General features: G+C 41.8%; 1 protein-coding gene across 1 annotated transcript in view; it reads right to left on the bottom strand.

Moving 5' to 3' along the window:
- LOC114547290 (ryanodine receptor 3) overlaps positions 1 to 20,124 on the bottom strand; it is a 112,936-nt gene that overhangs the window by 82,649 nt on the left and 10,163 nt on the right. The window contains exons 2-5 of the mRNA XM_028566573.1: positions 11,496 to 11,615; positions 6,669 to 6,773; positions 678 to 752; positions 474 to 552 (exon numbers count right to left, since the gene is read on the bottom strand). Coding sequence (XP_028422374.1) covers positions 474 to 552; positions 678 to 752; positions 6,669 to 6,773; positions 11,496 to 11,615 — 379 coding nt within the window. The remainder of the gene's footprint in view (positions 1 to 473; positions 553 to 677; positions 753 to 6,668; positions 6,774 to 11,495; positions 11,616 to 20,124) is intronic.

Genomic DNA, 20,124 nt, shown 5'->3' with positions numbered 1-20,124 from the left:
TTTTTTATTTTTAGACAGTTTAGAGAGCACCACATTGCCGCTGCCCAAATGTCATCTGTAATTACTAATAATGCAATGAGGGGAGAGAACGTAGAAATGAGAACTTGGATGCATGTGGCTGCACCATGGCAACACTCTTTTAAAGTCATATTGAGGTGACTGCTCATCTGGTGCATGGTATGAAATAAATAATAATGCGAATGTGCAACCGAGATGTAATCAGCACTGAAAAAAGAACAACACTGTATGTCTACAGCGCTCCAGAAAAGAAAACACGCTTGTGAACAGAGAGGGAGGGATAAAGAGAGGGGAGCTTGGAGACAGCCGAGAGAGAGACAGACAGACAGAGTGAAAGAACCAAACAGAGTAAAAAAGGAACAAAGACAGGGACAGACAAAGAGAGACCGAGCCAGCAAGAATGAAAGAGGAAAATGAGGTGGATAAAAGCAAATTGTACAGAGCTTTTCTTTTACCTGTTGAATCCTCCTGCAGACCGACATCGAAGGACAGCTTATCTGTCTGTGATCTTGATGTCTTCAAACAGGCCAGATACTGTGGTCAACGGACACATCAAACCACACAGGACAGAGCTGTCACACACACACACACACTCCTCTGCAGAAGACATTGCCAATTGATTTTGATGATGGCGACATTGATTGTGTGCGATCTCTTACCATAGAGCTGAAGGAATGCCGCAGGAGGATGGCGTGTCCATACAGAAGAGTCTTGTGTCCGCCACTCTGCGCTGCCTACAGAGATCATTCGCACACACACACGCACACGCACACGCACACACACAGAGTTACATGTCAGCTCAAGCTGAACAGTCCCAGTGGTCTCCCTCCAACTGCTTCAATCTGGACCCGACCTCTGGCACTGAATGTTGCCCTCTGCGAGGACCTTCTCGCCAGCGATGATGACCTCAAGTTGGGGGGAGGGGGGCACATATCTCTTGGGGAGGGTTTTGTCACACCATCTCGTCAATGCAGACATGCAATCTGACTTGCCACAGGAGATGGTGTTTCTGGCTCCTGTATCCATGAGCGATACGGGGTCATCTTTCCAGCACTCCGACAACGGGAATGTGGGAAGGATGCACAACTACTGTCAGTCTCCGGTGCAATGTCAACATTAGCAGGGAATAACAATCCACCGCTTATGGGGTTGGGTTAAGATGCAGGAGGGGGAACAAATGGTATCTCTACTGGTAGAGATTCAAAGGGGATAAAGAAGAGTTTTTGTTGTCTTTCTTCAAGCAACTCCTGTGTTACTCACCTTCCTTATGAGCCTCTAGGAAGCATTAAGGTAAAAAAGAGTGTCATTATTCAGAAAGAACTATTGTTCTCCTGAGCCTCTCTCTGCCCGCCTCTGCCTTATTTTAGTCTTTGGTACACATTATTAAAGTGCCCAGAGCACACGATTGTCAAACTGTCAATTCTTTTAAGAGGGATTTAGAAAAACAATTTGACTCCCATTCTTTGGCATTTTACAAAGTATTGCCATTGGCACAGGATCCAGCAATCATTTCTGAAACAATGCCAAACAGCCAAGTTTATGCCACATTAAACTGAAACTACAACCACTTCAGGACACTAATGACATGTAATCAAGACTTAAAATCTACCAAAGCTCTGTAGATTTTAATTATCTGAGAGACACACAATGCATGGCAGTGTTTCGTGAAAGAATCCTACCATGCACAGCCTCTCTCCTGTTTCATTCTCTCTCTCTCTCTCTCTCTCTTTTTTTTCTCCCTAGATCCCCCCTCGATTGGCTACATGGGACAATAACCGTCCTGTGATTTGATGCAGTTGGGTCGTGCAGACTGCAGCACTGGCTTTCAGGCTTCTTTTGTGCTCCTGGCTACTGCTATATGCTGGCTGAGGTACTGAGCTTAATGCAGCGAGGCACATCCAGCTGCAATCAACACCACAACCAATAAACCCAAGCCTTCTGCTGACTTCCGTACCTCGCGGCTGGGGACTGCGTTATACAGATAGATTGTACACGGAGGGAAATTGTGGCTCATAAGAAAAATAATCTTCTGCATGTAGAGACACATTGCAGCAAAAATTCTATCCACCTTGAGCAACTGAAAAGAGTCAGACTGTATTAAGCTCATCTCATTGAGCCATAAAGAAGAAGACTATTGGATCAAAGAGGTATGAGAGAAGAAACAAGTACTGGATCTCCTGTCCAGCTGTTGACCAAAAGTGACATCCAGATCAATTTAAAGGCATGGCATTTAGCAAGACGCAGCCTCCTGGTGTGTGAGCCGTGCAGCAAATGACATGTGTGTGTGCATGTGGCAGCAATGTTGTGGTTTCTCTCAATAAAGGAGGCGTGACTACAGCCACAAACGAACACCAAGCTAGAAGAAAAAGAGGTGGCAGTGATGGCAGAGGAAAAGAAACACTAGCACACCAGATGCCATCAGGGCAGCTTGACTGACTGATCTCATCATTTGCCCTTTTGACCAAATCAAACAGGTCAGCGCTTTTTGGATGAGCAACGACAAATTCACACAGAGTAGTGGCTGATGAATACCGATCTAAAAGGGGGTTGGCTTTTACATCAGTTGTAAGTGTGTTGTCTTTCCAGGTCCTCTTCAGTCCCCTGTGTCTCAGGGCCTTTCCGGCTAAAACAGCCTAAAGTACCGATTTTCTCTAGCCACTGTCTATTGATAAGCCCATCTGTTCAAAGGCATATTGATTTCAGAGCCTCTCTCTCATATTCAACCTCCATTTCCCCTTTAATGGCGCTTCCTCCAATGACATTTCAGCTCAGGCGAAGAATGATGAATAGGAAGGCAGTATCGAGAAAAGATAAATGTGAGTAGAGAGAAAACAGTGAAGTAACACAATAAAAATGGTCAATCAAAGACATCTCCAACTCGCTGGGGTCTTTACTACAAAGGCACAAAACGAGAGAAAGGTGAAAGAAATTTTAATCTTCCAAGTAGCCTATAAGAAAGTATGAAACGCAACAACATTAAAGTCCATCTGAAATCACATTTATTCTTCCATTTTTGCAGTTGTGAATTTTGGTTTCATTTATTGTTAATAGTTCTTTATTATCAAAACGAGACTTATGCTGTAGCTAACACGTTAGCATTGGTATTGAATAGTAAGGACCACACAAGCATTAATTGGACCAAAGTGACACTTGAAGTTAAGATTACATCCTGTTTAATGTGCTGCAGCGGGCCAGCAAACTGATTTCACAAATGCATTTTTCTTTTTCGTTGAATATGAATATGTGTAGTCCCTTGTTCAACAAGCTAAGGTGCAGACAAGTGTGTTCATGTTTGTAAATTAGATGAGAAAGAGACTTTAGCAGGAAAGCTAATGCAGGTTTTTGTCTGTGGCTCTTGTGTTGTGTAGCAGACTGCTGTCCGTCTGTAAGTCTGCCCATGATAGAAAGGTGAAGCCAATACTTTATGCAAATATGTTTAAAAATAAAGCAATTTGATTGGCTGTATATACAAAAACGTCCATGTAGACAGGACTAACCGTAATCCGACAAAACGTACACCTGTACACATCAATTTTTGACCATAAACAGTCAATACAAAGCAGTATGTTAATGACCCTGGCAGTTTTTCTTTGTTAAGCCGAATCATAATGACTGGCAGGTGCGTTGACCTCGCTACTGGACCCAATTCAGTTCATAGATCCAAGAGCTCAGCTTTAGGGAATTTAAATCGGCATATTAGCCGGTCATCGTCATGGTCCCTGAAGTCTCTTTCTCTCCTGATTCTTCCATTGCCGTAGTCCTCCTGCAGGACCAGCAGTGCCATCATGCAGCATTAGGCACAGGGGTCACCGCAATATTTATAAGTTTACAAACATTTGTGATTGTTAACACCTTGCCAAAAAATCAACTAGTGGTATCCCTCAACCCGAGATGGGGTTTTGACACTTTTCTTCATGCAGGTTTTGTTATAAACAGTATTAAAGTTTGGACCGATAACGAGGACAATTAGTGTAACGATTGATGCTATCCTCCTCCTGCACTCCGTAGCAGACAATGGGACGGTGAGACAACGGCGATTAAATATTAAGAACAAATTTTTATTTAAGATTTGAGTTTAAATTTACAAGATGTTTATAAACATCTTGTAAATTCCAACTCAAATCTTAAATAAAAATTTGTAATTATCACTGTGTACAAACGCAAATAACACTGCTGGATTTAATCTTCATGGTAACGTGGATCATACGGAGTGAAAAAATGTGCGTGAGGCATCAAGACTTAAAAAATATTACGACTAATCATTATTCCCACATGTACTTTATGCAGTCTGACATCAGTTCACCACCTCACCATCTGCGTCGCCAATTCCCATTGTCTCCAAAATGTGCATACGCATGGGTCAGAGTTTGCGTGGAGGACCGCACATTCTGCCGTCAAGTTTCTTTTTTATAAATCACAACCTTTGCGTGGGAAGTGGCGTACGCACATTTTCAGCCCCGTTTTGTGTGTACGCCACGTTTATTAATGAGACCCCAGGTACTGTATATGTGCTATGGCAAACAAAAAAATGCAGTTGGACTTTAAGTGTAATGTTAAGGTCTAAAGAAGGGTGCTGATGCATGAGGGATGAGGCTGGACTCGCAGTTAAACATGTCCATTCAAGCTTTAATTTTTCAAGTTTAATATTTTGAGCACCTCTTTTCTCTGCTGTGGCTCATAATTCCCTGACAGCTAGCTCTTAAACTCCCCACAGCGGCAGTGGAACCAATGGTCTTGACTTCCATCCTTCTGCTCCACAGACAGTCCACTGTGGCCAAAAAGCTCTAGTCCTCAATTTTATCTCAGAAGTCAAGTAAATGAATATGAGTCTTAAAGTGCTCATATTATGCTCATTTTCAGGTTCATAATTGTATTTAGAGGTTGTACGAGAATAGGTTTACATGGTTTAATTTTCAAAAAACACCATATTTTTGTTGTACTGCACATTGCTGCAGCTCCTCTTTTCCCCCTGTGTGTTGAGCTCTCGGTTTTAGCTACAGAGTGAGGCATCTCACTTCAGTTCCATCTTCGTTGGGAGTCGCACATGTGCAGTACCTAGGTAAGCACTGCTAGCTAATCAGAAGCAGAGTTTGAGGGCGTGGCACACTAGCAGCTAGGCGAGCATTATAACGTGTGGTACAAAGTGACGCATGTTCATCATGGAAGTAAAGGCTGGACTACAACAGAGCAGTTTGTGAACAGTGTTTTCTGTTGGAGATGGTAATTCCCTTTGGGGTGGACTTTGGGCTGTTTTACTTTGTAAACCTATAACATGAATTAAAAAAAAAAGATATAAAGGAAAAGGATAAAGCCAAACAGCATAATATGAGCACTTTAACAACGGAGGATTAATGTGGCAAAAGCTGACTCAAAGTCAGTGGAGAGCTTTTTTACTAAATCACTCGTGATCATTTGCTGTCACAAAAATCTTAGTCTCAGCTGTTTGCATCCTCTCATAGCATCTCATATCACACAGCCAAGAGTGAGTGAGTCAAAAATATACTGTGACAAATGAGAGCTTATCCTATGTGGTGGGGTTTATAGAAAACAAATGAACTGCAATGAACATCCATCTGAATGCCCCTGAGGGCAAGACTAATGCTAATCTGACGCTAATCCAGCATCGGTGCCGCTCTAGTTCTCCAGCAATGGAAAGGGAGTTGTGTGTGAGTTGATGTTTGCGAGGAACCTTATTTGGAAGTCTATACTAACCTCTATTTGTCTCTGTCAGCTCGGCAGGAGCTCAGACACAATCTTCTCACCCAGTGAACACAAAAAATCCATTTGATCATCAGTTATTTCAAAGCACGGGCTCTGGTGTTAGCATAAACTATAAACCATTTCTAACAATTTCTGATGTAAAGACAAATGTTCAGTGGTGATGGGTTATAGTAGGCATTTGTGTATTGCGACTAATCTACTGCGTCATGCATTGAGGATAAGAGGGGAATGGTATGAGTGGTGAACATACCCATCGCTCCGGGCCGCGTGTCTATCATGCGGAAGATGGAGATTATACACAGAAAAGGGAGAATTACACATCTGTCACAGCAATGACAAAAAGAAGCAAACACACTTGCAAGAAGACGACTAAAACAACATCAGGTGCAGAAATTACAATGATGAATTGTTAATTACAAATTCAGCAACATAGTATTGATTGAAAAAAATCCAAATCTGCTGGCTCTCTTTGCTTGTAGAATGCTTATTTTAAAAAGGAAGATATGTATGTGCTAAAGTATGCTGTTTTCCTTCAAGCCTTGGTGTTAATCAAATGGGCTAAAAGTGCACGCAGCACTTGAGGAAAAGCTGCAGTAATGCCAGAGCATCCCCTTCATCCTTATTTATATTCATAGGGGCTCGGACCTCTCCGCAGTCGAGGTCCCCTGGCCACTGTAATGGGTCTATTCTGCCCATTAATCTCTTTATAGTGACTGAACAAGTTAAGAGTATTCAACTTAGCTGACTTCATTCATTACAATACACTGTTTTACAACCTCCTCTTTTGTACGTCTAAACAGAGTGTGACATACAGTACATGACTTGATGGCTTATGAGGAGTTGAAGTATGGATTGTCAGAGTGTTTCCTATCTGTGTATGTGTATTAGCATGTGTGTGTGTGTGTGTGTGTGTGTTCACCATCACTCACCCCTTCACTGTTCTGTCCGCTCTTAGCCAGCATCTCCTGTAGGGCCCGTACTGACAGAGACTGTTCCAGCACAAAGGTACAGATGCACAGGTCTGGAGGAACATACTGCAACAACAGACAAGTGGGTCTCATGTTACAAATGAGTACCAGGTTTTAAGGCCACTTTCATCTACTTTACATACAGTGTTCACTCTTGTGTTCTCATTGTAGTAGTTAGTTCAAAGTAATAGTTTCAAGCTGCGGGAGACAGATATTACAGGCTCTAAAAATGCAATTGTCTTCTTAGGCTAAAAGGAGCTACAGAAGACATTTGTACCTCAGAAGCCAGAGTTCATTCCTTATGTCAGGTGTTGTCACCTGTGCCAAAAACTCTAATATTAATCGCTAAACAGAAACACAACCAGTGGGGCCAAGTCTCCCAAAAAGTTGGACTTACAAAAGGACTTTTACACCATCTCTACCCCTTTACCATTTAGATGAAAGAAAAAGGAATTTAGGTCCAGTTTACTTATTTCTTGGTGATAAAACCTTTGAAACTGTTATCTCATGAGGGGTAGTGAAAACATACTGGAAACACAACAGCTTTTAAATTGAAATATTTTTTTTTCCTTTTATTAATCTTTAGCTAACGGTTACTTTTTTTTTTTTTTTTTTTTTTTTTAAAACACATTTCATAATTCGTGTTTGTGTCCACCTGACGGATGGAAGTCCAATATTCATTCTCCTTTTAGCTCAGTTTTTGGAAAATATCTGGTGAATATATGGTCTTGCTGTGCAAAGACTCCAGGGCAAAAGAAGCAGCATACAGTTCAGTAGTAAACTGTACAGCACGTTCCCAACTAAAGTGTGAACCAAAAACGTCAAGGCTACTATTACGAAAGCAGCTGCCTCAGAAAACACCGAAAGCCCAGCATGCTCCTTCCATAACCAAAGCAGCATTAATGAAATTATTACCACAGCCAGTTGTGCTGCCTCCCATCGATACTGATTTTGATTTAGTATGTAAATAACTGTTTGCTGCATAAGGAAAACATCCACATATAACCAGAAAAATGAAAAGTGTTCCCTGAATCTGCAGGGATATTCTAATTAGATTTATAAAATCTGTGCTGACTGCTGCATTTTTACCGCACTTGAACCAAGTTCCTCTTAATCAAGTGGCCGATATTCATTAAAAGGTACTTTAAAAACAGATTAAGTGCTCTCAGGTCAGTCTGCGCTCAGATAAGCCAGGTCATGGACAGAGCACTATGAAGAAGATCGTCCAAATTGCGTCCCAAACTGGGACAAGAGAGGATAGGGGAAAATTGCTGACAGAATGAGGGAAGCAGGGATGGAGATATTGTGGGGAATGGCTACAAGATAAATTAGATCAACACCTGCCCTGGCCTCCTTACTGAGTAGCTAAACTCCTCCCAAACTGGTTCATGTAAATCTAACCTCATTTGCAAACTTCACACAACCCAGTTTCAGGGTAAAGTAACAATAGATTTACAGTCAAGATGCAAATGACCACTACTGTGCACAAACATGGCAATCTGATTATTAAAAACTAAGTCATGTTGAAGTATAGATGCTCCAGGCGAGACGGTGCAAATGATTCAGTGAAAACAGGGCTGATTTGATTTATGCCAGTGTGTTGAAGTCCAACAATAGTGCTTCCAGATTGTTTCCTTGGCTGACACGCTCCACAATCGCTTAATTTAGATATCAACTTGAATAATTTGTTTTATTTTAAAAGATGGTATGATTTTATTTTCATGCTAACTAATTTACGCTATTGTCGTCCAGAAGACTCAAAACTCTCAATAATGCACTCAAAGTAACAGTTTGACATTTAGGGCAATACATCCATTGATGAGAAGATAATAAATACCACTCTCATCAGTCAGTTAAAGCAGCTAGAATCAATATTAACAATGGCTGACATGCCTATATGTGAAAGGGATCGCTCAAAGTGATCAACCCACAGAGAGTTATCACCTGACTCTGCATTTTCCCTGAGCCTCAGGCATCTACTGCTTGACAGCAACTTTTAGCTCATTGAACGGCTCTAAAAACAGACTCTACAGTACCTGCACAGCACCAAACTGCAGACAGGCACAGTTAGCGAGGAGCTAAAATGCTAGGTATTTCCCTCATGAGTTAGTGGAGACCAAAGCAGAGCTAAAATTAGTGAATATTGGATTTGCATTCATCAGGTGGCCAGAAACACGACTCCAAAGAGAGCTAATGTTTCTCCGTATCTGCTAAGTGCATAAATAGTTAGCAAAAACTGTTGATAATATGTCAGTGCACTAAGTGGTAAAAACCTGTTTTGCGCTACAGCCAGGAGACGGTTAGCTTAGCTTAGCATAGCATAGAGACTGGAAGCAGGGGAAACAGCTACCCATTTTTTTGTTGTTGCTTTGGACAGAGCCAGGCTAGCCGTTTCCCCCTGTTTCTACTCTTTATGCTGAGTTAACTGTCTCCTTCATATTCAGCTTCATATTTAATGTAGAGATGAGAGTGGCATCAAACTCTCAACGAGAAAGCAAATAAGTGTATTTCCCAAAATGTCAAACTATTCACACTTAAATATACAACACCTGTACAAACTGTATGCAATATAACACATTTTCAGCATGCTGTTTGGGCTGGGGATGTCTCAACACTGACCAGCCTTCCCTCAAGCACTGTCACTGTAGAGATATCATAATAAAGGGTCTGGGGGGAAAGCAATCCAGCCCTGCCCTTATCTCTCTGGGTGACTAACAGCTGAACTTTGCTCTCTCCAGGCGCAGGACTGTAACAGTTGGTGGGGAGGGGACTATCTGGAGAGAGCAAGGCAGTTAAATGAAGGTCTAGAAGAGCTGCAGGTGGTGATGACTGTCCAGCCCTGTCAGGATGTCCTCTTACCAGGAAGAGCAGGGAGACAGATTTACAGCAGCTTGGACATGCCCGGACATTTGGTTTATGACCAATAGTGTAATGAGGGAAAGAGCGCAGCTAGATGGTGGGCAGGGATAGATGGCGTCTTTATTTCTGTCTCCACAGAGAGAGTCAGAAAGGGCAAAGCTGATTGCCCTGAGGAGGTGATCTCATACTCTGTCATTCCTTTTCAGCTTAATTGGAGGAGCTGCTAAAACTGTTAATTGAAGCAAGGAGCTAAAACAGAGGATTTGCAAATAATCAGTCAGTTGATTCAGTCATGAAGTCCGGCTTGATTCACACACTGTACACACAACAAAGACACAGCATCACTGCCATTACGGTATGTGGGCATCTACCCTCCAGTGGTCGTAATATTGAGTCACTGACGGGCGAGAGCTGCTGGTCGTATATCACAATCAACCAGCTTCTTACAGGCTGATTGATGTTGCCATTTAAACTGTGCACACTCTAAATCAACCTCATCCTGCGGTGCTGGTTCTGTGCCCAATTACTAGACTAGTTCACCAAGGAAAGGAGGCATCCGATTCCGCTTCCAAATTGCCATCTGGGTTTTCTCACCTCTTCGTCGCTGATCCCAAAGGTGGGGTGATGCCTTTTCATAAAATAAATGCAGGCCACACAGACAAAATGCCAGATAGAGAGAACATCCATCACACCTGTCAGGTGTAATTACCATCCAATAAGGGGTGAAAGCCTCACCTCTCTCTGCGCACAATACCCTCACCAACATACATACACACATCCTCTTTGTGAGAGCTGTTGGAGGGCAGGAGGGGGTTGTTGAAAGGAGAGAAGATACTAAATGCCACAAGTACATGGGTCTTTTATTCCTTCTTATTTTAGCCTCCTTTCCCTGAAAAGCATCTGTGTGTCTCTGACACATTTGCACACTGTATATGCCTGGTGTCATAGCTTGAGCGAAATTAATCTCAGACAATACTAATGGATTATGATTAAAAGACTATCAATGCGGAAAAAGCCCATTAGGCCTGCTGTCAACAGGCTTTGCTATGGGAAAACAATAATGTCAGATAAGCAGCAGAGCAACAAGGGCCGGAGAAAGGTGAAAGTGTCTTGGGATTGGTACGGTTCTCTCCAACAGCCAATTATCATTCAGATATTTCTGCCTACTAGCTTGATCACGGTCACGTTGGGGAAAAAAAAAAGGTTTCAGGATGCACTTCATAATTTTCATTTGTTTGTTCATTTGTTGCACAAAAATGCAATAAGGTGGCAACCTGCTGATTACAAAGGCAAACAATTAAATCGAACTCAACTGTCGTAATTAAAACTTTGCACTTAGTCGCACAAACCATCGAATGCATCAGCATCTACAGCTACTGCTGAGCTACAATAAAGCTGTAGGCAATTAGAGCAAATGACAGCAGTGTTTATGAAACAATCCATCAAACACGTCCACGGGCGTCATTTCTGGGAATTATCATCTGACGGCGGCCCCACTGAGATGCCATGTCGTCCCTTAACCCTTGGAAGGAAAGCTCTTCAAGAAGACTGTGACTTGATGGCGTGCTGAGCTGGCTTTCTGTGCGTCTCGGCTTGGCTTCACTGAATCTTTGCTGGACCTAAACAAGGTTTAACTAAATGGATGTTTGGTTTCCATGGAGCTCTCACCCTGCGTCAACGCATCCTTTCATCTGGTTCAAATAACTGCTTCATGTAACATTTGTTGATTACATCCTGTATGCGCACGTGTGCGTGAAAATATAAAGTTGATTATATAACTGCAGGGAAAACAAACTCTATCAAATGAAATAGATATTTTTTGATCAAGGAGCTCAGCAGAGACATCCAACACACAATAACATGTATCTCTTTGTTCCACTGAATATTTTTCAGATGAGAAGGAATCAAACCGTGCAACAGTGTGCCTACCTTTGCCTCAGATGTGGGCTCCAGGTAACACAGCCGATTGCCCAGCCCCTCAGCAGCCAGGCAGAACTTGCGATTCTCCTTCTGGATGCAGGCCACGCACTGGAGCACCACTTCATCATCCTGTCAAGAGAAAACAGACTTTAGTCAGTGTGTCTGTGCACGCAGACGCTGCAAGTGTGTGCATCATGTCCCGAGAGAACCCCACTTCACCAACACACATGCACACACGATTTCAGGGGAGACTCTTGTGCTACTAAGGCCTTCTAAGCGTTTTGTCTCTGGTCATTTCCCTCCACAGTGGTGGAGAAACAACCGGAGACTGTTGGACGCAATAACACAACTCTCAAAATACAATCTTTATAATGGAACCCCTGTGTGGTCCTTATAGCGGTGTCACACTTGCTTTTTGTGTTTGTTTAATGAGATACTTTCAAAATAAGACAAAGAATCTGTACAACCACAAACAATAACTTGTCTAATTTAATGCCTAATTTGTAATTATTTTTTTTTTAATCTAGAAAATTTTAAAACAAGCAGTGCTTTTTTAATAAGTCTGACATTGAGTTCCGTATCTGACTTTTAAACCACAAAGAGCTAATTCTAATACAAATATACTGTATATTTCCCCACCTTCTCACAAGTTATCCTTTTTTTCTCGGTCCCCGCCCGGCTAATTGGAGGGATTTCCCATCTAAATGTGATGATCAAACAGAGACCATCCATAATTGATCCCTTTGAGTCCAATCTCCTTTAGGCCGTTTACTCTGTTTATGTGGTACAAATGAGGCAATTGATTGGAGCGTTACATGTTTAAAAAGAAAATAATGTCCAACTGAATTAATTCATTATTTATATAAAAGAGGCATTGCGTGGCTTTGATGCTGCATATGAACTTATGAAATTATGTGTGCGTATATTTGAGAATGAATGTCTATATTTCTATACGTATATTTGTATATATATGTATCTAAGAAATGTCTTGTTGGAGTCCAAAATGTGAGCACAGCAAAGCTAAATACAGTGTCACAAGAAACTAACTTCCCCCAATATGCATTCTTTTGGAAGAACAGCTGAAAACAAACATCTGATGCTGCTGATGTGTAAATGGCTTGATTACGTTTAAAGTGCTGGCCCTGTGAACGCTGAGTTGGACATAGTTGCTCTTCATAATAGCAGAGCAAACGGAAATCTGCTGATATGGGCTGCCATGGGATGGGGAAGCGGGGAGCAGCTTCTGCACAATGGCCAGCTGCATTATTTAATGTAAGGGGGATTGTGCTGAGAGCAGATTGCAGCAGTAGTAGTAGTAACAGTAAAGCACTCCATTATAGTGTAGCATGATGCATTAGAGAGCGAGAGCGAGAGAGAGAGAAATATGACCAGTATCTACGTGTCTGTTTGTTTTTAACATTTGTGTGCATAAAAATCAATATGACAAACCTCAGGGCCCTCAAAATGCACACATGACACTATATTTTTTTCTCAAGTTTATCCAGGGAGAGATTCTAATGCAAAGAACATTGTGAGCGAAGAAAAGGGTGTCCTTCATGCTAATACCACAATTATTTTGAATGTGATAAAAAAGTTTGTCTTATAATATTAATATGATTAGTAACTTGCTGATGTATTTACATCATGAGTCATTCATTCCATAAGACATGAACCCAGCATTAGAGATAAGGTTGGGCTCAAATAAGGGGAAACCTAACATTGATGGGGAAACAGATTTTGACCCAACTCCAAAAAAAATGGACTGGAAAGTGAATAAATAATACAATTAATAATAAAGTATTTTCAGTATTTAAACATATCTTCATGAATATCATTATCAAAAAACAGCCTGCAATGTCATAATCCTATTTTTAGGCAATATCGCCATCAGTCTCATAATATACAGTATGGGGTCCATACATACTGTACGTACAGTAGGAAGCAGATATAATTGAGATAATACTGACCTGCTGGAATTGATTGTGATCATTCATGGGACTGTTATGGGGAAAGACTTCGGATAATGCTGCCAGGCTTGGCTCAATATGAAAATGTTATTCAAGTCAGATGCAGATTGAAATGAATAGCCCTCTACAGTTAATCAACACTTGGCTGGGTTGAAACATGCAATCGTTCTCCCTGTTGAGGGAGCGAGCATAGGGTTGATTTGGGCAATATAAGAAGGGTATCGATCCACGCATTGCATTCCTGCCTGTCTGAGTGCCAAGACACACACACACACACACACACACACACACACACACACACACACACACACACACACACACACACACGCACACACACACACACGAGAGGCTAACTCTCGTTTCTCTGGCCCACAATTGGCCCTTTTCCCCCCGTCTCACCCCCACACTGAAGTACAATTCCGTATCTGACATTGTCTCTCTCTCTCAGTATCTCCCTCCTTCCGTCACCAACCCCTCTTACATCAGGCTGCTACAGAGGAGGAGGGGGCACTCACTGCTATCAACCATTCATAAAGTGAAGCTCAAAGTGATGGCAGTCAGACTGGAAGGAAAGAAGATGCTCTCCTCAATTTGGAGATGGATCAATTTACAAAATCAGACTTTAGGGGTTTCTACTCCTTTTGGCTGACTGTATGCAAAGATCTCTATAGCAACAATGAGAAAGGTCAAGCAGAATCAGAGTGCATACACAGCCAATGAGATACTGAAACTTCTGGGTTCTGTCTGAGGGAAAGAAACCTAATTCACATCATCACCATGACTTTTGTAATAATAAATGACAATTCAGGGGATCACCAAAGTGATAACAAGTCATCTACACAGCTAGCGTGGCAAAAAAATAAATAAATACTCTCAATGAGATTGCATTGAAGCGCAGAAGCTAGTGGAACAACGGCCATCCCAAATGTGATGTCAGGGCTTCAGCGCTTTTCAGAATCAAGAAAACAATCATTCATTCAGCTGTCCTTAAACTGTGAGAAGTGACCAGAGTCTCCAAGGGGACATTGAGATTGAATTTCACTCTATTATAATACTCCCGCTCTCATACAGTACTCTCTCACTCTTATTCCTTTGTTCTGTGTAAATCTGCGTGTTGTGTATGCACCAACAATAACAATAGCGTAAAACTCCTATGAGAATTGTGTGAGTAGCACTGGAGCATATCAATGAGCGGGCCGTGATGACAACTCAGCTTGTTTTCCTGGTTTCAACCAATCGCACTCTCTTGGTTCACTGCACATGGGAATAATGACGTTGATGGAGATTTCTGCATAGCGACAGGTAGTCATACCAAAGGACTCCTCAACAACGCTGCAGTAAGTCAATCAACCAATGAATTTGGGCTGAGATGAAAGACACAATGTAAAACACAAAAGTGTTGTGGGTGTAAACCTGCCGGTGCTGCCCTAACAGACCTGACCTTGTAGTGCTGCTGGCATGGACTTATGAACTGACAGTACAGCTTCTAAATAAATTATCATTATTGATGATAGTAAAGAGTGATTACAGAGTTTAGAGGAATGTAATGGGTTGTTATGGTTCATGAAAAAAATAATCCTGGCATTAGGCCCCTTAGAAGTGTGCAATTATTTAAAGAGCATCTCTTTTTTTCTGCCTCTCTTTTCTCCCCAGTTTGGTTTTTTATTTACATATGCATTTTGGATTCCAGCCCTCCAGACAACAAAGATGAGAAGTCCAGGGTTAGTGGAGTGTAACTTATTCTGTTGAATACTTCATCTCAAGTACTGGAATAAGTAGAAGCAGAAACACTCTCAGGAGAAGTCTGGAGTATCTAAGCCTAAGAGATGTCTACAGCATTTCAGCAGGTAGTGCAGTGCTTGCCATCAGCTCAACCAACTTATTGTGCACTGCGCAGAGCTGCAGTCAGGGCTTTGGCAATGTATTCTCAAGTACAACCTGGAGGGGCTACAATAACTACTGTAAAGCTGAAGTCACAACATATCTTACACACACACAAGCTGGAGTAAGAGAAGAAAATAAGATTCTTCCCGTTTTTGAGCACTTTGAGCACTGGGTGGGATGGCAACTGAATTACTCCGGTATTTCATGTGTTGCTCAAATGCCTCCCATAAGGCTTGTATTACCACTGCTTGCACTACGTTACACCCAGCACCCATGACATCACCATCACTCATCTTCTTTCATGTGAGATATTCTCCCTCAAATTTAAAGCATCAATGCTGCAGAGAAAATAAACACTGCATAATAAGGACTTTGGGGGTTACAATGTTACAACTCCCATAAGACAGGAACAACATGACAAGCAGTGACATTATTAATGTGTCTCCTGTTTAAATCCATTATAAAAACGGATTTCGGCCTCTCAGATGCCTTGACACCCGAAAGAGCCACAAGCTATGCAGCACCCATGTCAACAACATGTTCTGTCACCTCCTGAATATGTGGTAAATAAAGCTTGCACATAAAGCTGAATTGCAAAAATTGCATCAACTGAAACTACCAATCGTCTGTTGGCATGCCAGAGTCTTACAAAAAAAAATATTGGTGCGAAAGGGTTTATAAATATAAATAAGTTCATAAAGACAAGACAATAACACCTTCCGTTAAGAAGAAATTGCCATTGCTAAGTATGCCCCATTAAAGTAAAGGCTTGTGGTGATAAAATCCAGACTACTCCCTGCCTCGCTCTTTGAGGTCAGATTTGTTCTGTCTTCTTCAGCTTGATCCTGTGCCAAATATTCATCAGCAAACTGATCCGAGGGTGGCACCGAGCGGCCCCCGGGAGAAGGTTGAAGGGTATGGCGGCACAGTACAGGCGAGAGGAGGGGGAAAAAAGAAAGGAAAGTAGATTGGCAATGGAAAATCTCCAGCAAGCAAAGCCAATGCACCACACATACACACAGCAGAACACAGCACTTGCCTCCACTTGCCTTTGTCCCCGTGTGACTCTGTTATACAGTGTACTGGCTAATAAGTCTCCATCCTCACCAGGGGCCTGCTGCCAGTCAACACTGTACACAGGCTGGCTCACACACCGTGACTTTGTTCTGGACAGATTGATACAGCTGGTTGGGCACCGCAGAACAAAATACAGCTGGGCAGCGGATGCACCCCCTACAAGCTTTCACTACTGCCTTGTCTTTCTCCTCTCATACCCACACACACACACACACACAGAGTTGGAACAGAAACAGACCAGGTGTTTCCCAGGCCTATTAGGAGGCTATTCACAGCAGTAATAGGAGAGGAAAGGACTGCAGTCTATAATGACACACCATTAAAACACAGGGGAATCATTGGCCTAACCTGTTCATGCCTCCTGGTCATGTTAGGTGTAGATGTTAAATATGATGTAACGTTACAGTACAACTACCTCTGAATTATCAGAATCCAAAAGGATTTAGAACCAGATCAAACTGTATTTGTCACTTGCGCCTGGTTAGCTCACCTGGTAAAGAAAAAAAGGCCTAAAATGCCCCAAAAATCTTTAAAAAAACAAACTGTATTTGTCACTTTAAATCAAGGGGGCTTAATGTTGTTATCAGCTCCAGTAGTCAGAATAAAACTGTTTGTAAGAGTAATTATATACAGTGTGAGGTGCATACCTTTTTTCTTTCTTGCCATGTTTCTCTATAGTATAATGATCCTATAATGTCGGATGGTAGATTATGTTGGACTGTACTCCTATGTAGTGCACAGTAATCCCTGCATTCATAAAGAATTGGCAATTACATTTAATATATAATATGGCCCTCTGAATTTATTTTTGGCAGTTATGCTACTGCTTGTGGTGCTGTTAAGTTGATAGCTTTTGATTGGATGGTGCTACAGATGTTTCTTAGCACCTAATTTATACATTACTTAAGTCTTCACTAGCTGAGACATTTCTTACATTTTAATGGTACAACCTTAGAAAACCACTAAAAAAGTTACTAAGAACTTAAAGTAAGAAGGACATTACGCACAAACTTAATAATGAATTTAGAAATAGCTGGTCCCTCATACTGTAGTTGTTAATGAGGATCAAATCAAGTCACTTTCTTAGCACCAGCACTTGAAAACTATTTGTATGACCATCTTATTGGTCCTCCAGTATCAGAAGAAGCACTGACAAGAAATGTTTGTACTAGAATATATCCCAGAGCACAGACAGCGCAATAGAGAGCGAGAGAGAGAGAGAGAGAGAGAGAGAATGAAAAGGCAAACAGAGCTACAGAGAGCACAAGGAACTCACACAAACACACATTATTAAAATCCACAGACCAGAGTGACACTATGAATTCATCTCGACATCCACAAAAAGTTCAGCCTCCTTTAAAGGCTTTGCTCGTGGTGCTGAAGATGACAGCTTTACAGCTCGTTATTGAACAGTGTCAGTCCCTGGCACAAAATGCATGCGGCTGCATTGTGGGCTGCACTGGCATGGATACAGAACGAGGTTGGAGAATCATTCAACACATTTCCCATTTGTACACAGTGTGCCCTACCTGTAGATCTTAACTTAAAATATGAAAATATCGAGTCAAGTAAAGAAAATATAAAATATAATTTGCAATGTCTCAATGGACGTTACAGGTTCCCATCAACAACAGTTCCTGTACCAATCTAATTTCTCTACACCACTAAGACTTTTGCCCTCTGAAAAATAGCTAAACTGCTATTTTCTTTCTCTATTTCAGCTTGGTTTGTGGCAGGTAATTGGCTGAAAGGTCTATTGATGCAAAGTCGACTTTCTAAGAATGAATAAACAAGATAATACCACTAAGACACTGCAAAATAATCTAAATCGATGGTGGTTCAATAGTCCCATCCATATCTGATCCTCTCAGTGTGTGTGTGTGTGTGTGTGTGTGTGTGTGTGTGTGTGTGTGTGTGTGTGTGTGTGTGTGTGTGTGTGTGTGTGTGTGTGTGTGTGTGTTTCTCATCTGGCGCATATTGCGCTTCAGACCTGGACTGTCTAATCACTGAAGGCAATCTAATTACACAATCACCATACACTCACTCTATACAGCTGTGAACAGCAGCAACCATATGGACAGAGGCAATCCATCTCAGAGATTGGACGGATATGGCGATCACTGTGAGCCAAGTAGCTCAGGGTGAAAAATGGCTACATCTTAAATGGCACAGAATGTGTGTAGCCGCTGTTAGCTCTGCACTCTAACAGTATATTAGAGCGTAGACATTACGTAAAAGTTAAAGTATTAGTCCATTAAAAATGAGGGCTGCTACAGGTCATATGAGGAGAAGGTTTAGGAAAAAAAAATGTTACTAGGTGAGCCCTGCAGGCAGATCAAACCCCTCCCAGGTCTAGAGGCATTTATCCTGTCTGCAGGCTTCAGTGCCGTAGGAGCAGAGCAGGGAAGCTGTAAAGTGTTTCATTGCACCTTGCAGCATTTCTTCCCCTCCCCGGCGGTGACTTTAATGTGAAAGGCTAAGTAAGCATTTCTATATCACTTCCTTGCTTTAGGCTTCCACTGTCTAAACTGTCTATACTATTGAACAGATACAAAAGGAAAAACATGGCAATGGAACATCTCTGTGATGTTTTAAGTGCTTTGACATGAGACGATGCAATGACTATGGAAGGAGATTGGGCTAGTATTGCACTTTACCTCACTTGACGCCATGATGGCACTGGGCATGCTCAGGGGCAATATGTGACAGCGCTATGGCTGGGGCTTAGGAACAAACTTCTCACTCCCTCTGCTTCCTCTCTACAAAGTAGCCTCAGTTACCGAGGGAATTAAGACTTTTTGTGGCAGAACACAGCGAAGTGAAAATTGGCTGCTTCTACTTTCTGACAAGCAATGTGTTGTATTTTTTTTTTAGTGAAAGAGCCTTTTAGAAGGTCCAAAGGGAGAGCAGCACTAACATGTGCATTTGCAGACTGATCTCATGAAGTGGCGTATGTATGACACGCCAATTCGTATGCAATTATTGGCGTGTTATCAAGACGCATACTCGCATTTTAGCGTGTTTGGCCTCCATTGACTTACATTACCTTTCAATTGCGTGTGAATTGACGGCGTAGCGTCAAAAGGGCGAAAATCCTTGTAGGGCGGTTGGTCGGGGTGAAGGATGGGTAAAACACAGGACTTAGTTTCCCCCAGGAGACTGGGGATGGTGTCCATAGACAGTATATAAGAATGGACCAACAGATCCCGTTGCTCTGGACGGAGACCAGTGAAGGCTATTAGAAGCACTTTTCTGGTGAGCGCTGAGCGTTACTGCGCAGCCTCAAACTGAGAGAGACAACGTAAATGTGACGTGAGCAACCTGTCTGAAAGTTGCAAGTCTTCTGGTAGCTGTGCCAAGAGAAATATCAATCATTCCCAGTGTGTAGGTATATGTAAGGAGATAACATGGGCACAGGCTAATTATTGCTAACTAAAATGCCAGTTAACATTAGTAATTAAACTTAGATAGCTAATGTAAGTCAATACTGCCTGCGAGCTTCTCCTGTACTATACGGTAATTCATCTACTATGCAACAGTAGTTTGCGTGGTTATGACACAATTATTAGCCTATTTTTATAAAAACGTCTGCTACAGAGCCATAACGTGAGATACAAGGTAATGGAGGCTTTTATACATTGTCATGTTTCTTTAGAAATAAACAATGGACAAATAAAGTCTTTAAATGCTTCAGATGTAAAGTTATTCGC

Source organism: Perca flavescens, chromosome 20, assembly GCF_004354835.1.
Source record: "Perca flavescens isolate YP-PL-M2 chromosome 20, PFLA_1.0, whole genome shotgun sequence".
Classification (NCBI taxonomy): Eukaryota; Metazoa; Chordata; class Actinopteri; order Perciformes; family Percidae; genus Perca; species Perca flavescens.
This window is presented reverse-complemented; position numbering and strand designations above follow the sequence as displayed.